The 16,626-nt window shown below is 46.8% G+C and overlaps 1 protein-coding gene across 1 annotated transcript in view; it reads right to left on the bottom strand.

Moving 5' to 3' along the window:
* Positions 1-14,538, bottom strand: part of Gna12 (G protein subunit alpha 12) — an 89,023-nt gene extending 74,485 nt beyond the window's left edge. The window contains exon 1 of the mRNA XM_028887411.1: positions 14,107-14,538. Within this exon, the coding sequence (XP_028743244.1) occupies positions 14,107-14,409 (303 nt within the window). The 5' untranslated portion in view covers positions 14,410-14,538. The remainder of the gene's footprint in view (positions 1-14,106) is intronic.
* Between the last annotated feature and the right edge of the window lie 2,088 nt (positions 14,539-16,626).

The following is a 16,626-nucleotide window of genomic DNA, read 5'->3' as shown; positions in this document are numbered from 1 at the left end:
ATTGGCAATGAGCATATATTATATATATCAGTGCCTTGTCCACCTTACGGTTGGAGTCAAATTCCCCTGTAGAGAGAGTTGACTATTAGACGGCAGTGCTGAGAAGTTACAGGGCAGGCAACGCCTGTGCGCACTTTTATGTGGATGAGCTTATATGAACTCAGGTTCGATGCGCTTGCATCAATCTGCACTTAAACGGTTGAGCTATATTGAGAGAGAGAGAGAGAGAGAGAGTCAATATATATATGTGAGCACGAGAGAGAGCTATATATATCTAGATCCTGATGAGAGTATGCGACACGAGCCCGCTAGGCTGATAGGTGCACAGACATAACTATAGGGAGACGTTTAGCGAGTTATGGGCAATGGAGTTAGAGAGAGAGAGGCGTGCATGAACACACACGCAGAGAGAGACTGCCTGGACTACACACGCGCGCTTTGCATGGCTCTCTTGGTAGGGAGTACCTGACTGCGCTACATGCTGGGATAGGCTAGCATGAGGGTCTATCAAGATGGATGGGACAGTCACAGCGTTCTTGACAAGGGCGTAGTCGAGGGTGCACGACAGTCTGCAGGGGCATGGCGGCGTTTAATTTCGCTCTGCCCTGAGTTACCCCTCTCTGCCTTCGATGAGTGGCTTGTTAGTGGTTGTATGAAGTGAATTCTACGTAGGTCTTGTGCAAGTATCGTCTGGCCAGGCAGACACTAGAGAGTGGAGCCCTGCTGAGTGGCTCTAAGATGTGCAGATGGCTGGCTGGAAATACGGTTGGTGACGTGGGAGCGAGAATGGAAGAGAAGGGGGAAGAAGGGATGAAGGAATCGCCTGCGCCGCGACGGTGCTCCACCAGACACCCACGCTAGTGCGAAGATACGGTGTGAGCCTAATGAGACGGACCTAGAGGAGCATTTTTTAAACAATTCATTTTATGTATGTGGTGTTTGTGTTGTGGATTGGTAGATGATCAAGTGATGGGTAGGTAGGGAGAGCTTAGGAGTCGAAATAGAGGAGAGAACGCGAGAAGAGAAGGAGGCAACCTTCGGTGATTGAGCATGAGGGATGCGACAGTGTTGAGCCAGCAGGCCTGGCAGCGACGAGACGAGTACGCGGGGCTTACTGAGGGCGAACCGCGTCTGCATGTGTGCGTGCGCTAAAGCGGGAAAGTCATTCATCAGAATGCCTGTACTTTGGCTAGAGGCTATCACTGGAAAGAGAGGGTAGAGACTGTTCTGTGAGAACATTGCGGCTTGGAGGGATTTCGTCCAACGCTCGGTCTCACAAGCAATACAGGATCGATAAGTTTCAACTCACTTCTACGGTATATGTTCATCGATGCAATGTTAGGGGACCGACCCACGAAAGTAATAGCGCAAATATTTGACAGAGAGTATAAGCAATGCAGTCACGAGTACGGCAGTGCGCAGAGGAGAGAAATCTTAGGAGTTGATAAGACTTAGGTATCGATAGAGGTTATCACTTACGAATAAGCACATATAAGCGATAGACCGCCGGCAACAGACAGAATCGAGTTCATCAGCGAATCGGTAGACCATGCGTGAGGGCTTGACTCAGTATGCGAACGTAGAGTTAGGTGTTTTACAGAGATGAATGTGGAGAGACCACGACAAATGCACACAAGGACTTGATGCATAAAGAACGGAGTGAGTGGAGGCGGAGCAGCGGAAGCCGGGCGCGTACGGCTAGTGTGTAAGCGGGAATCGAATTATCTACAGAGGATTGTCTAGCTAGCCTTGAGTAGAGCGGAGTGTAATGGACTTTCAGGAGCTAATAATCCTGACTCTCCACAGGAGCCAGATAAGAATCACAGAGAAAGAAACGGACAGTGCATTCTGACTGGATATTTATGGTAAACAAAGCAAGCAACAATTAGCCAACATTTATGAAGTAGGCTCGGCAGAATGTGAAGAGGGAACTGATTCTGCCTCCTATATCCGGACCGCTAGAGGAACCAGGAGACAGGCATGTTCCAAGTGGCCAGCAGAGAGAGGTGGCAGTGCCTCAAACAAGTCTAATCTCCCACCTCTGCCTGGCAGGGATGCTCCCATTCCTCCATTAGTAAGTGACAGAGCTCTCAGACAGGACAAGGATCAGGAGAGGTGTGGGACTGGCAGTGTTTACTAGCTACTTCTGCAGCATAGGACCAGGAGGCGCTTGAATGTTCAAAGCACCGCACTTGAGACAAGGAAAGCAGGGACGCAAACTAGGTCAAGAACAAGTGCAGCTGGAGATACAGCTGAGCTGGTGCAGTGACGGTGGCTGCCTAGGCAGGAGGGTCATGCAAGCCGTCTGTAGATCCCCATAGACAGGTCAAGAGGTACGACTCACAGAGAACACGAGAAATACGGTCGCGTAGACAACGAGAGAAAGTCGGAAACGACTCTGTGCACAGAAGGCCCACATTAGGACGAAAGACAAAAGTGCACACTGAGACGGAGAGAGAGAATGGCTATTGGTTGGTGACTCCAATGCATGGAGAACAGTTCCCGGCGCAACGGCCCCTAAACCTGCAAAAGACATAAATGTCCGAGAATGGGACGGAGAAAATGCATGTTGTCAAGTCACCACGAAAGTGAGCGATGAAACGCAGAGAAGAATGGATCTTAGTGAATGGTGCCTAGCAATCCATGGAATATAGGTATATTGTGCTGGGACACAAGAGCAAGAGGGAGAAACAAGACCATGATGAAGCAGAGTAGCTAGATGAAGACAGAATGAAAGAGAGGAGGCGAAAGAGGAACAACGGCAGTCGCTCTACAACGGATAATCGTGCCATAAACTCAAGGGTGGGAGAGGCAGGAAATATGGAGACACATTTTCGTAGGGTACTATGCATAACACGTGTACAGCGAGGAGGGTCCTTTCATTGATGCAGTTTCAGCTGAAAGGTCTGTTAAGTAGGTCCCGAGGGGGATGGTCTCGATCCAGGAGGACATAAACGGATATGGTAATGCATGCCGATCAGACGAGGGAGAGGAGCTAGGACGGATTATAATTCGTCAAGGGTTGTCCTGTAACATACAAGATTCTGAAACGGAGCCAACAGGTGTATGAGCATGCTGTCTCAAAAGTAAATAAGTAATTAAATAGCTCGATTCGTAAAGCGTTCTGATTGGGATCAACGGGGTGCCTTAGAGAAATGAAGCGATAATCATGGGTTCGGTTGTGAGGTTGGTAGAGTATTCTCGCCTAGAATTAGCATGAAAGCGCTGAGTATCAAGTCACAGATAAACTATCTATAAACTGGCGTTGTAAAGGCGTTACATACGCCGATGATTAATCAGCAGCACGAGCGGCTTGGAAGCCGAGAAGGAAACGGGAGGAGATAAGACAAATCAAGGAGACTCGGCTCGGTAGTTACATTCACATGCACTAGGGTCTGGTTCAGCAGATAAAAAATAGAAATAAAAAATAGAACGCACAAGACAAATAGTGTAGTAAGTGATGGTTCAGTGGAGCACATAGCGGTAGAGAAGCTGAAGATGTGAGTCGGTCAAATGCCTGGGAATCTACTGAGTAGGAAGATAGGATGAGATTGCCTACAGCGTATGGACTGCTGCATCGAGAGACATTCTTACCATGATAGCCCAATGTCATCTGATCACACTTTCACATCTGACACACAGCATATGCACGATGCACACAGCAGCACAGACAAGCACCACCACATGAGGAGAGAGAGATCAAGACAGACAGGACATGACTAGGCACACACAAACACACACAGAGGTAAATGAAAAGTAAAGAATAGAAGTAGACAGACACCCAAGGAATCAGCAACAAAAAGAGGTGGACAATGGTGTGCTAGAAAGAAAGATGCGCAGGTGGCAAAGAGCAAGCTGCTGTGGGCAATGGATTCTGATGCAACGTGTCGAGAGTTCTCAGAATGTAGTGGATCAATAAGAGTTAGAAACATCTGCTTGCAGTAGCCAATGGCAGTAAGTAATAGGCGCGGGACAAAACAGTAAGAGGAGTATAACCTGAAGAGAACAGAGTGAAGGGGAAGCCGAGAACAACGCGCCGGAGGACAGATGCACATGTGAAGAAGTGGCCGAGTAAGGTGGTACGCAACGAAGCCACGGCCAAAGGTATAGAATATATAGATAAGAGATGATAAACGTTTACAGGACACATGAAAAAGCCTAACAGGAGCCTGCACGGAGTGACGGCCGATGAGTGACAAGTATATGTAATAGCAATAAGGAGTTCACTCTATGCATGGTTGTACGCGGTGCGGTCAGCTGAGAAGAGCGTGGATTTGAGGAGTGAGCCACAGATCTTATGGTGGATAGATCTCTAGTCCAGAAGCATTACTGTGTGGGGGAGTCAGACGGAGCCAGGAAACGCTAAGTGGCTACAAAAGTGGTGCCATACGAATGCCAGAGAGTGAAGTTGCAAGAAAGTGTTCCACGCTAAGAGACCTGATAGAAACAAGTATCTTAAAAAAGCAGAGGGTAAAAATCAGACTCGCTTGTTCGGCTCTCAAAGTTAGGTGGGCAAGCCACCTGTGTTAAGCTACTATGGCTGGGGTCCTGCTATGTGGCGCGCGTCCAATGGAGCCCAGGGCGAGATATGTCGAGGCAAGGTACTAAGAGGAGAGTCGACAGAGACCTAGATAGCGAGGATGAGGGAGCGCCGCAGTTAACATCGCCAGAGACAGGAAGGCGTCTGATGATAGGCTTGACGCTAGTGAGGAGGACACACTCAGGAGAAAGTTCGCTGGAGTGTAGATCAAGAGAGTGTCGCTCATCGAGAGGAACGCGTAATCTAGTATCCTGAGAGCTAGGAATCGGTTATGGGTCCAAAACGTGGCGGGTATACAAGGCAGTTACCAAACGGCATTCTGATGCAGGAGATGGAGTATCACCGCCGGGAGTATACTAGGTCAGTGTACTTTAGAGATAAGCTGCAAGGATGCTGTACTGCAGAGATATGCACAAGTAATATAAAAAATAAGCACATAACGATGGCATCACTACAGAGAATGCTGATGTTAATGTTTCTCTTTGGGACACTTCGTACGCTGAAGATGAAGACGAATGTATATGACTCGAGAGAGCGGAGTTGATTCGTTATACGACCAGACAATTGGAGAGTGTCCAGACTTATTCTTAAGAGGTACCTAATTTAAAATTTGGGATGTAAGTATATGTTGGGCTTTTCGGAAAGGAGGCTTCTGCTTTTTGTTTTCCACAGAAGCCGAGGGAGCGGTACGGAGTTGGCTGTGCGGAGAACTGAGCTGTACGATAGTCGAGATCAACTGACTGTGGAGCGCAAGGATTCGAAGCAAGAGTGGACCACTCAGGTCTGAAAGTAGTGAAGCTCTGGAGCACATGCCGACCAGAGGGGCACGCAGAGTGAATCCCAACATCCACGTACACAATTCCAATTGTAGATCGTGAGCATCACGACCAATAAACCACATGTGGGAGAGATAGAATGTGCGCTCATAGACTATCCAATAAAGTCTGGCTAAAAGTTGTTTCTCTGGTGCTCGCATTTATAGGCAGAGACCAGATAAACGAGAAGCAGTGCCAGCACCTGCCAGGCAGGAAGCAGTGAAGAGAATATCCAGCAAATCAAATAGTACCAGGCTGCCGTTAGAGGATGTGTGTTAAACAGGTTAAACACTTGCCTTTAAAAAAGGTGGGGTGGGGGGCGGTGCGGCGGGATGGACTCTGGTAATTCAATGTGTTCACTCTGAGGTGGTATTATTATTATATGGAACACTGATCGCCTCTGTTCTCTCCCTGCTGTTGGCTTGGAGTGTACATCCTGACTTTATACGACAACGACCCACATACTATTCAGTAAGCAGAGAAGATGTGTATCAAATTATGAAGACACAAAAACGATGAACCGGGTGAGGTCGCGATCAAATTCTAAGCATAAAGCTCAAAATGGACAAGAAGCTACAAGACAGACTGAGGCCTCAATTATACGTGGAGACATCGAATACCCGACTCTACGCAACGAATGAACCACGGACAGCGCTCAGGTAGGTGAAACTGTGCTAAAGAGCCGACGTGGACCTAACCGACGCACACAGAGGTTGACACTGATGTGCAAGATCGCTCAGCAAGAGATATGAGCAGCGTAGAGGATCGCGATTCCACGAGAGGTGCATACATGAAGGCTATGCAGCTGAGTTACAAGAGGCACTGACGAAAGGACAAGTAGTGTACTAAGAGAACTATATGATCATGGGCTGTAAGACACACTTCAAGAAATAGAAAAGAACAGGAACAGTATAGTGTGTGTCCTCCAAACACAATGGACCCTACTAGTACTCAACAACAGACAACAGTCAGAAACTACATCACACATAAAAATAATTCATGAGTCAAAGATAGTCCAAGTAAGTAAATAAATAAATGAACACAAGACAGAGTAAAAACAAAAGAGCATATTGACATAGATATGTGGCCACAGTGGAGGCAGCACTGAGGGCGATTCACAGCACTTAAAATGTCTGTTAGAAAAAGAGATGCTGGGGCAGCGAGATGGCTCAGTGGTAAAGGTGCTTGGCTCAGAAGCCCAACAACCTGAAAAGCCCAAGTTCAAGCCTCAGAACCCACTAAAAAGCCAAAGCAGGTGCAGTGGTGTGCACCCAGAACCCTAGCTCTGCTGAAGGTGAGACCAAAGTCACCTGTGAGTGTGGAGTTCATCATAGCATGGCAGAAACAAGAGAGATTCTGCTTCAACAAAGTGGAGAATCCCTGCACCTGGAGGTGAGGTAGGAGGATTGCAAGCTCCAGGGCAGCCTCATTTGCATCATTTGAGGCCAGTCTGGTCAATAAAACAACAAAAAGGAAAGGAGCGAAACATGGGTGGTCACACCTTTAATCCCAGCTCTGGGGAGGCTCTCTCGAGTGCTCTCTCTCTCTCTCTCTCTCTCTCTCTCTCTCTCCTCTCTCTCACACACACACACACACACACACACACACACACACACACACACACACACAACCAGGAGCAAGGAAGAACAAATTAAATCCAAAGTAAACAAGGAAAGAAATACTAAAGAGAAGAATTAACCCTAGGGTGGTGGCTCATACCTATCTCAGTACTCAGGAGGCTGAGGCATGAGGGTTGCCATAGGCTAGTTCAAAGCCAGCATGGACTCTGCCCCCCATTCTTAAAATCAAGCAAATAAACAGAAATAAATGAAATAAAAAACTGGAACATCACACAGGAGAAAGAAATCAATGCTATAAAAAAGTTGATCATTGGTGAGAGAAAAAATTAGTAATAAAACAATAACCCCCTAGGAAGAGTGAAAAAATAGATGGGAGTGAGGCTCAGCAGTAGAATACTTATATAGCATGTGTAACATGCCTGGGTGCCATCTCCTAAATCACCAAATGAAAAAAAAAAAAAAAAGCGTGTGTGTGTGTGTGTGTGTGTGTGTGTGTGTGTCTGTGTGTGTGTGTGTGTGTGTGTGTGTGTGTGTGTGTGAATATGGTGTTAAAAAAAAAAAAATCAATCAATCCAGCCAGGTGGTGGTGGCACACGCCTTTAAATCCCAGCACTCGGGAGGCAGAGTCAGGCGGATCCCTGTGAGTTTCAGGCCAGCCTAGTCTACAGAGTGAGATCCAGGACAGGTATACCAAAACTACACAGAGAAACCCTGTCTCAAAAAAAAAACAAACAAACAAAAAACAAAACAAAACAAACAGGGGCTGGAGAGATGGCTCAGAGGTTAAGAGCACTGGCTGTTTTTCCAGAGGTCCGGAGTTCAATTCCCAGCAACCACATGATGGCTCACAACCATCTGTAATGAGATCTGGTGCACTCTTCTGGCCTGCAGGGATACTTGCAGACAGAACACTGTATACATAATAAATAAATAAATTTAAAAAAATAAAAATAAAAAAGAAAACTTAAAAAAAGCAAACAAACAAACAAAAATCAATCAATCCAGTCAAACAGATGGTTCAGTTGGCAGAGTGCTTTACATCAAAGCATGATGATGCTTCTTACATCAAAGCATCGAGACATAAGTTTGATTCCCAAAACTGGCATGAAAAAAATTGGACTTGGTGGTGGTATACTTGTAACCCCAGCAGTGAGAAGGAGGAGACAGGTGAATCCCTAGGGCTCACCAGATAGCTAGCCTAGCTTAATCAGTGAGCTTCAGGCCAGTGAGAGACCTTGTCTTAAAAGCAAGGGATGGCCCGTTGGTCGCACCCTTTAATCCAGCACTCGGAGCAGGCGGATCTCTGTGAGTTCGAGCCAGCCTGGCTACCAAGTGAGCTCCAGAAAGCGCAAACTACACAGAAACCCTGTCTCGAAAAAACCAAAAAAAAAAAAAAAAAAAAAAAAAAAGCAAGGGATGATGTCCAAGGTTGACCTCCAACCTCCACATGCACACAGGTCCAGCTACATATACACAAAGACACAAGCAAAATCAGTTAACTAAAGAAGACACTGACTGTCGGCGGCAGTAAAGAAAGACAGGCCATCAGGATTCTCAGCACTCTCGTTTGACGCAGCACTGAAAGTTGTAGCAATTGCAATAGGCAAAGAAAAAGAAATATGAGGCACTCTCTTATCTTTCAGAACTACTCCTCCAGTATTTTTATATTCAATCTCTTTTTTGAGAATTCTATATGTCCATACAATGAAATATAAACACAGACATCCCCTATTCCCCCCTCCATGCTCACACCAGACCTCCAACTTCTCATCTTCTGAAATACTCCACCCAGTCCATCGGTGCTGCCACATGTGCAAGGGAATACTCAAGGGATGGAAGAATTAAAACAATCTCTACTTGCAGATAACACAACTGTTTGTGTACACTACTGCAAGTGACCCTCCAGAAAGTTCTTACAACCACTGTGCTCAGCAAGATCATGGGCACAAGACCCAAACACAGAGGCCAAGTACACTGTTATCATTATAGAGAGTGGGGCTGAATCGAAAGCACAGTATCATTTATAACTGCCTTAGAGAAAACTCTGCTCTGGGGAAAAAACTTCATAAAACATGCTTAATCTATGGGAAGTGAAGCAGGCTGGTGGGGAGAAAAAATCAGACTTAAATGAAGGTGCTGTGTTCATGGATTAGGAAGCTCAACACTGCCAGGTGGTGGTGGCGCACACCTTTAATCCCAGCACTCGGGAGGCAGAGCCAGGCGGATCTCTGTGAGTTCGAGGCCAGCCTAGGCTACCAAGTGAGTTCCAGGAAAGGCGCAAAGCTACACAGAGAAACCCTGTCTCGAAAAACAAAAACAAAAACAAAAAACCAAAAAACTGTAGAAAGCTCAACATGGGTATGGGGTCAGTTCTTTCCAAGTGAATCTGCTGGTTGAAATCAATTGCATCAACTTCCCAACAAGGTTTTTACAGACATAGACCATTATTAAAGTTACATTGGGGCTGGAGGGATGATTCAAAGAATAAGAGTATGTGCTGTTCTTGCAGAGGACCCAAGCTAGGCTCCCAGAACCCACATCAGATGGCTCACAACCACAATAACTCCAGCTCAGGGGTGGGGGATGGGGGGTCCAACTCCCTTATCTGGCTTCCAAGGGCACTGTACTCCTCCCTGTACCCACAATCATACATGAGAACACACATTTTTTTTAAAGTTATAAAGAAAAAAAGACACAGGTCCTGGAATAACTAAACTCTGGAAAAAGATAATGTGGGAGAAATACTGAAAGTCACATACAGAGTTACAGTGATCAACACTATGTGATGCTAGCATAAGGACAGACATACAGACTGCTGGAGCAAATATACATACACCAACCAACCGATGGTCATTTTTATAAAGGCATAAAGCAGTTCAATGAGAAAATAACAAATAATCCTGAAACTGGATATTTCACAGGCAGAAAAAAAAATGAACTTCAATCTAAACTACATACTTAAATGTAAGATATAAAACTATAAAACTCCTAGAGAAAAATCTTTGGGATCTAAGCCAAGCAAAAAGTTCTTAAGACATGATAGCAAAAGCATGATCCATAAAAGGAAAAATGGATAAACTGGACTTTACTGAAATTAAAAATGTTTACTTTGCAAAAGATCCAGTGTAGAGAATGGAAGAACAGTCCATATGTACAATCCTTATGTGGAATAAAGAACTAGTATCCAGCATATATAAAGAGCTCCTTAAACTCAACAATAAAGCAAAAAGAACCTAATTAGAAGAGGGACAAAAATAAGAAACTTTTCCCCAAAGAGGGTGAGAGGCAAATGATAAGATTTTCAACATTATTAGCAGTAGGGAAATGCAAATTAAAACTGCAAGAAGACACAACACACACCTCTAAGAACAGCTGAAGAAAGCCAGTGACATCACCTAATGCCAGCAGGAATGTAGAGAAACTGATGTGTACAAAAGAACCTCTAGGGAAGAGTCTGACAGCTTCTTATAAAAATGAACACATCACTACAGTGCTACAATGTTAACATTCATTCCAGACACATGAAAACATAGACATGGACACACAACCAAGTATAGCAGTCCACACCTGTCATCCTAGAACTTGGAAGATAGAAGCAGGAAGATCAGGAGTTCAATACCAGCCTCAGTAACATGGTTAAATTTGAGGCCACCCTAGGCTACATGAGACTGTGTTACAACTAACCAACCAGCCAACCAATCAAAAAGAATGTACATGAATGTTCAAATAAGATCTAGTCATAGTGAGTGGAAGGTGGGAAGAACCCAGACACCCCTCACCAGGTGACTAGAGAGGTGGCACATTACTCAGCAGTAAGGGGGGAATTACTGCCATGTACAGTTGCTCACATGGGGAGAAATGTTCTGACAAAAGTCAGTTCCAAAAACCACACTCTGCATGGAATCCATTTATAGAATATTCTGTGTGGGGGTGCACAGTGCATGCACATGAGTGTGTGGGTGTGCGCAAAGACCAGAGCAGGACATCAGGTGTCTTCCTCTATCACTAGTCTTAAGGTTTTGAGAAAGGGTCTCTCACTGACCTGGAAGTGCAATTCTGCCAGGCTGGCTGCCAAGCAGGCTCTGGAGACACATCTGTCTCTGGTGCCCCAACCCCCAATGCTGGGGTTTACAGGCCTTGCCCAGCTTTTTACATAGGTGTTGGGGATTTGAACCCAGAACCCCTGCTTGCAGAACAAATGCTCTTACCCACTGAATCATCACCTCAGCTCCTATGCAAGTCTTGAAATGACAAAAATGATAGAATTGGGAGAACTGACTGATCAAGGCCAAGATCAGCAGAGGAGGCCAGGGAGTGGGAAGGATTTAAAGTTGAAAAATGAATTTCTAACTAGTTACAGCAGATAAAACACTTTCAATATAGAACGATGAGTAAAAAGATTGGGCAGAAAAAAATGCCATGAAGGGGGCCTGCTGGGAAGAAGGGCTCAGCAGGGCTAGGAGAGGATGAAAGAGAGAGATGGGGGTCTAAAAAAACGGCCAAAAGATATTTTATACACACATGAAATTGTGAAGGCCTATACATTTTAAATTACTAATTTAAAAAATCCACCTTTTAAAAAGACATTCTACAAAACAAAAAAGCAGAATCCTCGTTAACAAATCTCACTTCTGTTGATAAGGAGGCCAGGAAAAGTTAACACTAAGAACGAAGGAAGGAGATACTGACTTCTTTTAAATGTACTTAACAGACCCAAGCAGACTTGAGATCTATGTTTCTAAATATTTTTTTCTGCTGCTGAAGTTCAAAGAAACTGAGCCCTCCAAGCCTACCTGGTTCTGGGGTCCAGAAAAGCAGCAAAAATAAAAACAGGCCCTCAGTGACAGTCAAGTGCGTTCTACCCCTCTAACAATGTGGGGAATTTTGAAGAACTAGACCCGTCCCTTTAAGGTGCCATCTAAATGTTTATGGGGCGCTTAGCCAGAACCCTGAGCTGCCCTGAGGCTCTGAAAGGTGAAAGGGTGTGATTTATCCTTCAAATGATTTTCTTCCCATCTTGAGCCCCAAGGAGCTACTTGTATTCAAATAAAACATTTAGTAACAAACATGTTGAATGTGGGAGTGTTGGCCCGGAAGTCTGGCTCCCAGGATCACAGCCCAACCGTCCTACACCAAGGTTCCTCAAGGCCGAAGCGAAAGACACATCCCAGATGGGCTTCTGTGTCCCCTTGCTAAATTAAAAACCCATCAGGCCCCATAAATTCTAGTCTCCTAGATAGGTTTTAGGGTAGGACAAACCTCTCTACCTGCTTGAAGCAGCTTTCCTCAGACCTATAATTTGTGCACCCCCCCAAAAAAGGGAAGGATCAAGAGGGTTAGAAAAAGGGAGATGAGAAACTTCAAGAGGAAACCAATCTAGGTGCAGGACAGATGCTCTATGCTCTCCTTTAGACTTTTCTACGTCTTTCTTTTTTGAAACAGGGTCTCACATAGCCCAGGCTAGCCTCAGAACTTCACCTCCACAGTGTGGGAATTACAGAAGTACGCCACCATGGCCTGTTTATCTGGCAGTCAACCGAGGGCCTGGTGCATGCTAGGCAGGCACTCTACTGTAGAACCTGGCTACAGGCCCAGCACTCCAGATCTTTCCTTCAGATCCTTTGCACAGGCTCACAGTACTGACACTGGCCCTAGACTCTGCCAACACGACTGTTTCTTTCACATATATGGCACAGAATATAAAGGGCACAAGGGATAGGACTCTGAGTTCAAAACCACATGAGGATTATCGCATCTGGTTCAAACTCACAGAACAACTGTGGAACAAGAGGAAATGTGGACACTGAATCACAGTGAGCAGGTTTTACGGAGACTCTTTGTTTTTAGGTTTTGCTCTGCTGGGGTTGGAAGCCATGGGCTCGCGCATGCTAGACAAGTGCTTTACTGCTGAACCACATCTTAGCCCCATTTTTTAGTTCCATAATGGTCCTTCCTGTGAGTATGATTTTAAAGTAAGGTCATCTTATTGTTTAGTGACACATACCAAAATTTATTTATTGATTTATTTTATTTTTCGAGACAGGGTTTCTCTGTGTAGTTTTGTGCCCTTTCCTGGAACTCACTCTGTAGCCCAGGCTGGCCTTGAACTCAAAGAGATCCACCTGCCTCTGCCTCCAGTGCTGGGATTAAAGGCGTGCTCCACCACCACCCAGCTTCAAAATTATTTTCTAATGCAACTATACGTCTAGAATTTGCTTGGAGACCAAGGGGTCAGAGGTGAAAGGAGATTGGCACAGAATTGACCCTTGTTTTAAAGCTGAGCTGTGGATGTCTCACAGGTCCTTCTAACATCTCCTGTAACATGGTGTGTGTGTGTGTGTGTGTGTGTGTGTGTGTGTGTGTGTGTGTGTGTGTGTTAATTCTCCATACTAAAAAGTTTAAAGAAAAATGTGTGGGTGGCACATGTCTGTAATCCTACCACTGGGAGGACAGAGACAGAAGGATAAGGAGCTCAAGGTCATCCTCGGCTACACAGCAAGGCCAGCCTGGGCTTCATGAAACCCTGTCTCAAAAATCCAAAACAAAACAACCAACATTCAAAACTTAAGACTGGGGACTGGCAACATAGTTTTAGTTAGTAAAGTGCCACCTAGCACTGGGTTCAATTCCCTAGCCCTCCATGGACCACGCATGGTGACACAGCGCCCCACATCCCCAGTAATTCCAGTATTTGGGAAGGGGCGAGGGTTCAAAAATTCAAGCTCATCCTCAGTTACTTAGTGAGTTCAAGGCCAGCCTGGAATATATGAGACACCGTGTTCAAAAACTAACGACTAGAATGGTCAGTTCTCATTTACAACTGAAAACGGGACGGATGTCCTCCAACCTCCTACACTGTAAACTTCGCTTGCTGGAGGGACAGGGAGAGTGGGCGACCCTCACTCCACGTGTCCAGCCCTAACAGCCCTGCAGAACCCAAGTCCCCGAGGGTGGTGGTTCAGCTTCCACTCCCACGGTCCCCAAGCATCCAAGGCTCGGGAAAGCCATCAGGCCCCTGGGGGTCACCGGAGTAACCCCGGCTGGCGTGGCCTGAGGTCCCCTTTGGAAGGGAGGGGCGCCCGGCAGCAGGGTCGCCGGTCGGCGGAGGACAAAGGGGGCGGGTCCCGCGCCCCACTTGGGCCAGGTGTGTGTGGGCGGTGCCGCTCGTCACCTTGAGGATGTTGTCGAAGATGGTGTCGCGGAACTCCAGCAGCGCCTTCTGGTCGAACTCACGGCCGTGGATGATGCGCATCTGCTTGAGGAAGGTGGACTTGCCGCTCTCGCCGGCGCCCAGCAGCAGGATCTTGACCAGCCGCCTGACCGCGCGCCGCTCGCGGGCCAGCAGCGCGTCGATGTCGCGGCTGCGCCGTCGGGCCTCGCGCTCCGCGTCGCGCGCCGCGCCGGCCCTGCGCTCGCGGGCTCCGGCCTCGGCCGGCAGCAGGCAGCGGCTGAGGGTCCGCACCACCCCGGACATGGCCGCCCTCAGGCCGCGGCCGCGCCCCGCCGAGGCCCGCGCGCCATGGACGCCCCTCAGCCGGCGCGGCCCTGCCGGGCCAGGCGCCGCCCCGCCCGCCGCTCCCTCAGGCCGCGTCCGCCGCCGCCGCCCCGAGGCCCTCACTCGCCGTGCCGGCTGAGGGGCGGAGGGAAAAGCGCGGAGGGCGGGGCGGCGCCGCACAGGAGCCTGATTATTGGTTGAGAAGCCGTCTATCCTGTGGAGCGCGCCTTTTTATTGGACAAGCGTGATTCGGAGGAGGCGGGAGCTCCTGTGGCCCTTGAGGCGGAGCCGGCGCCGAAAGAGGCGGGATCTTTGCGGTGAGGGAGTGTCTCATTGGATGGCCGGGCGAGCTTCTTTCTTTCAGAATGAAAGGGAGGCGGGGCCATGGAGGAGGAGGCGCTGCAGTCCTCCGCGGCCAATTATAAGTGTTCTGAGTGTCTGTCAATCACAGTGGACGTGCGTGGGATTGGAAATTGGGAGAAACGAGGCGTGGCCATAAGTGCCAGGTGTACAGAGTGACTTTCTGCCGGGATTCCCAGGTTGGGTTCGGCTATGGGATCTGGATCTTCCCGGATCTAAGATGTGGCCATAAAGCTGGGAAATAACGATAAAGTCCGCCTGCTCTTAAGTTTAGCCAGAAAGCTCAGGCGTTTTTCTTCCAAAAATACTGGAGCAGGGTGGACCATAATTTTCAAACAAATGCTCCTTTGAATGTTGCATGGGCCCCAAATAAGGAAAAAACAAAAAACAGAGAGTTACATGGGCTTCTCCATGCACTTTCTTAAAATGTGATTAAGGAGAGAGATGGCTTAGTGGGAAAGGGCGCTTCCTGTGAAAGCGTGAGGACGTGAGTTCAAATCCCCAGTTGTGCCTGTAACCCCCGCACTGGAGAAGCTAAGATAAACTAATTCCAGGAACTTGATAGTTGGCTAGCCAAAGAGTAAGTAAGTAAGTAAGCTTAAGGTCCAATGTCTCAAAAATTAAGATAGAAAGGTAATAGAGCAAGACATCTGGCAACTTTGCATGTATGTGCACTGGCACACACACACTTGTAATTATTCAAAGGCAGTCTGATATGGCATAGTGATAAAAAAAAACATGGGGTCTGAAAGATGTTGGTGGTGCATTTAGGTCATCATAGAACTTGAGAGGCAGAGGCCGGAAGATTGTCCATAGTTTGAAGCCAGCTAGGGCTACATAGTAACTTTCAGGCCATCTTGGCTACAGGGTGAGAGTTTGTTTCAGGGAGAGGCTGGAAGGGAAGGGCAGGTGTGAGTGATAAGATCCCGCTTTCCATTACAAAGAGAACACAACTTTGGGCGTTGGCCCTTGACTTCCACCTTTTTTGAGGCAGGGCCTCTTATTGTTTGCCACTGCTTTCGATAAGCTAGCGGCTCACAAACTTCTGAAGAATCTCTCCTGTCTCCACTTCCCATGTTGCTATGGGAGTGCTTGGATTACAGGCGCTTGCTACTGCATCCGGCTATCTGTGGTTTCTAGGGCTCTGAACACAGGTCCTCACTCTTTTGAAGCCAGTGCTTTACTCCCAGTCCACCTTTTATTTTTTGAAGCTATGTAGCTGAGGATGACTTTGAACCCTAGATCCTCCTGTCTTTGCCTCCTAAATGTTAGGATCACAGGTGTGTGCCATCCCCCCTAAGGGTATGTTTCTAAGACTGAAAATAGAGAAATCTGAACCCAGGGACTAGAGTTTGTTTCTTATTCAGTTAAAAAAAATGAATTAATTCACAGTTTTCAGCAAATGTTCCAGACATTTACAAATACCTTTATAACTTTATAAATAGCTTGATGCCAGTGTTTATAGAAACATTAACTATTTTAAAGGACCACTTAGATTTTTTTTTAGGGACACATTGTGGTGTTTTATGGGAGAAATTATATGCTGTTGATAGTATCTAATTTGGGTCTTTGACAAGGGCTCTGGCCATATCCTTCACATTTGCTAAAAGGCTAAAGTGCTTGAAATAAACACGTGTATCCATGCACTCCATAATAGTCTCTTAATTAGCCCTGGCATTTATATGGCATGCTGTAATTTCTCAAGTGCTTTTACATACATTATCTCATGTCATCTATTCTCCCCACAATGCTGGGAGAGAAGCATGCATGGGACAGCTGTAATAAAAAAAATCCAAGGGCTGGAGAGGTGGCTCAGTAAAGCGCTGGTAGAGCAAG

This window comes from Peromyscus leucopus, chromosome 23, assembly GCF_004664715.2.
Source record: "Peromyscus leucopus breed LL Stock chromosome 23, UCI_PerLeu_2.1, whole genome shotgun sequence".
In the NCBI taxonomy this organism is placed as follows: domain Eukaryota; kingdom Metazoa; phylum Chordata; class Mammalia; order Rodentia; family Cricetidae; genus Peromyscus; species Peromyscus leucopus.
This window is presented reverse-complemented; position numbering and strand designations above follow the sequence as displayed.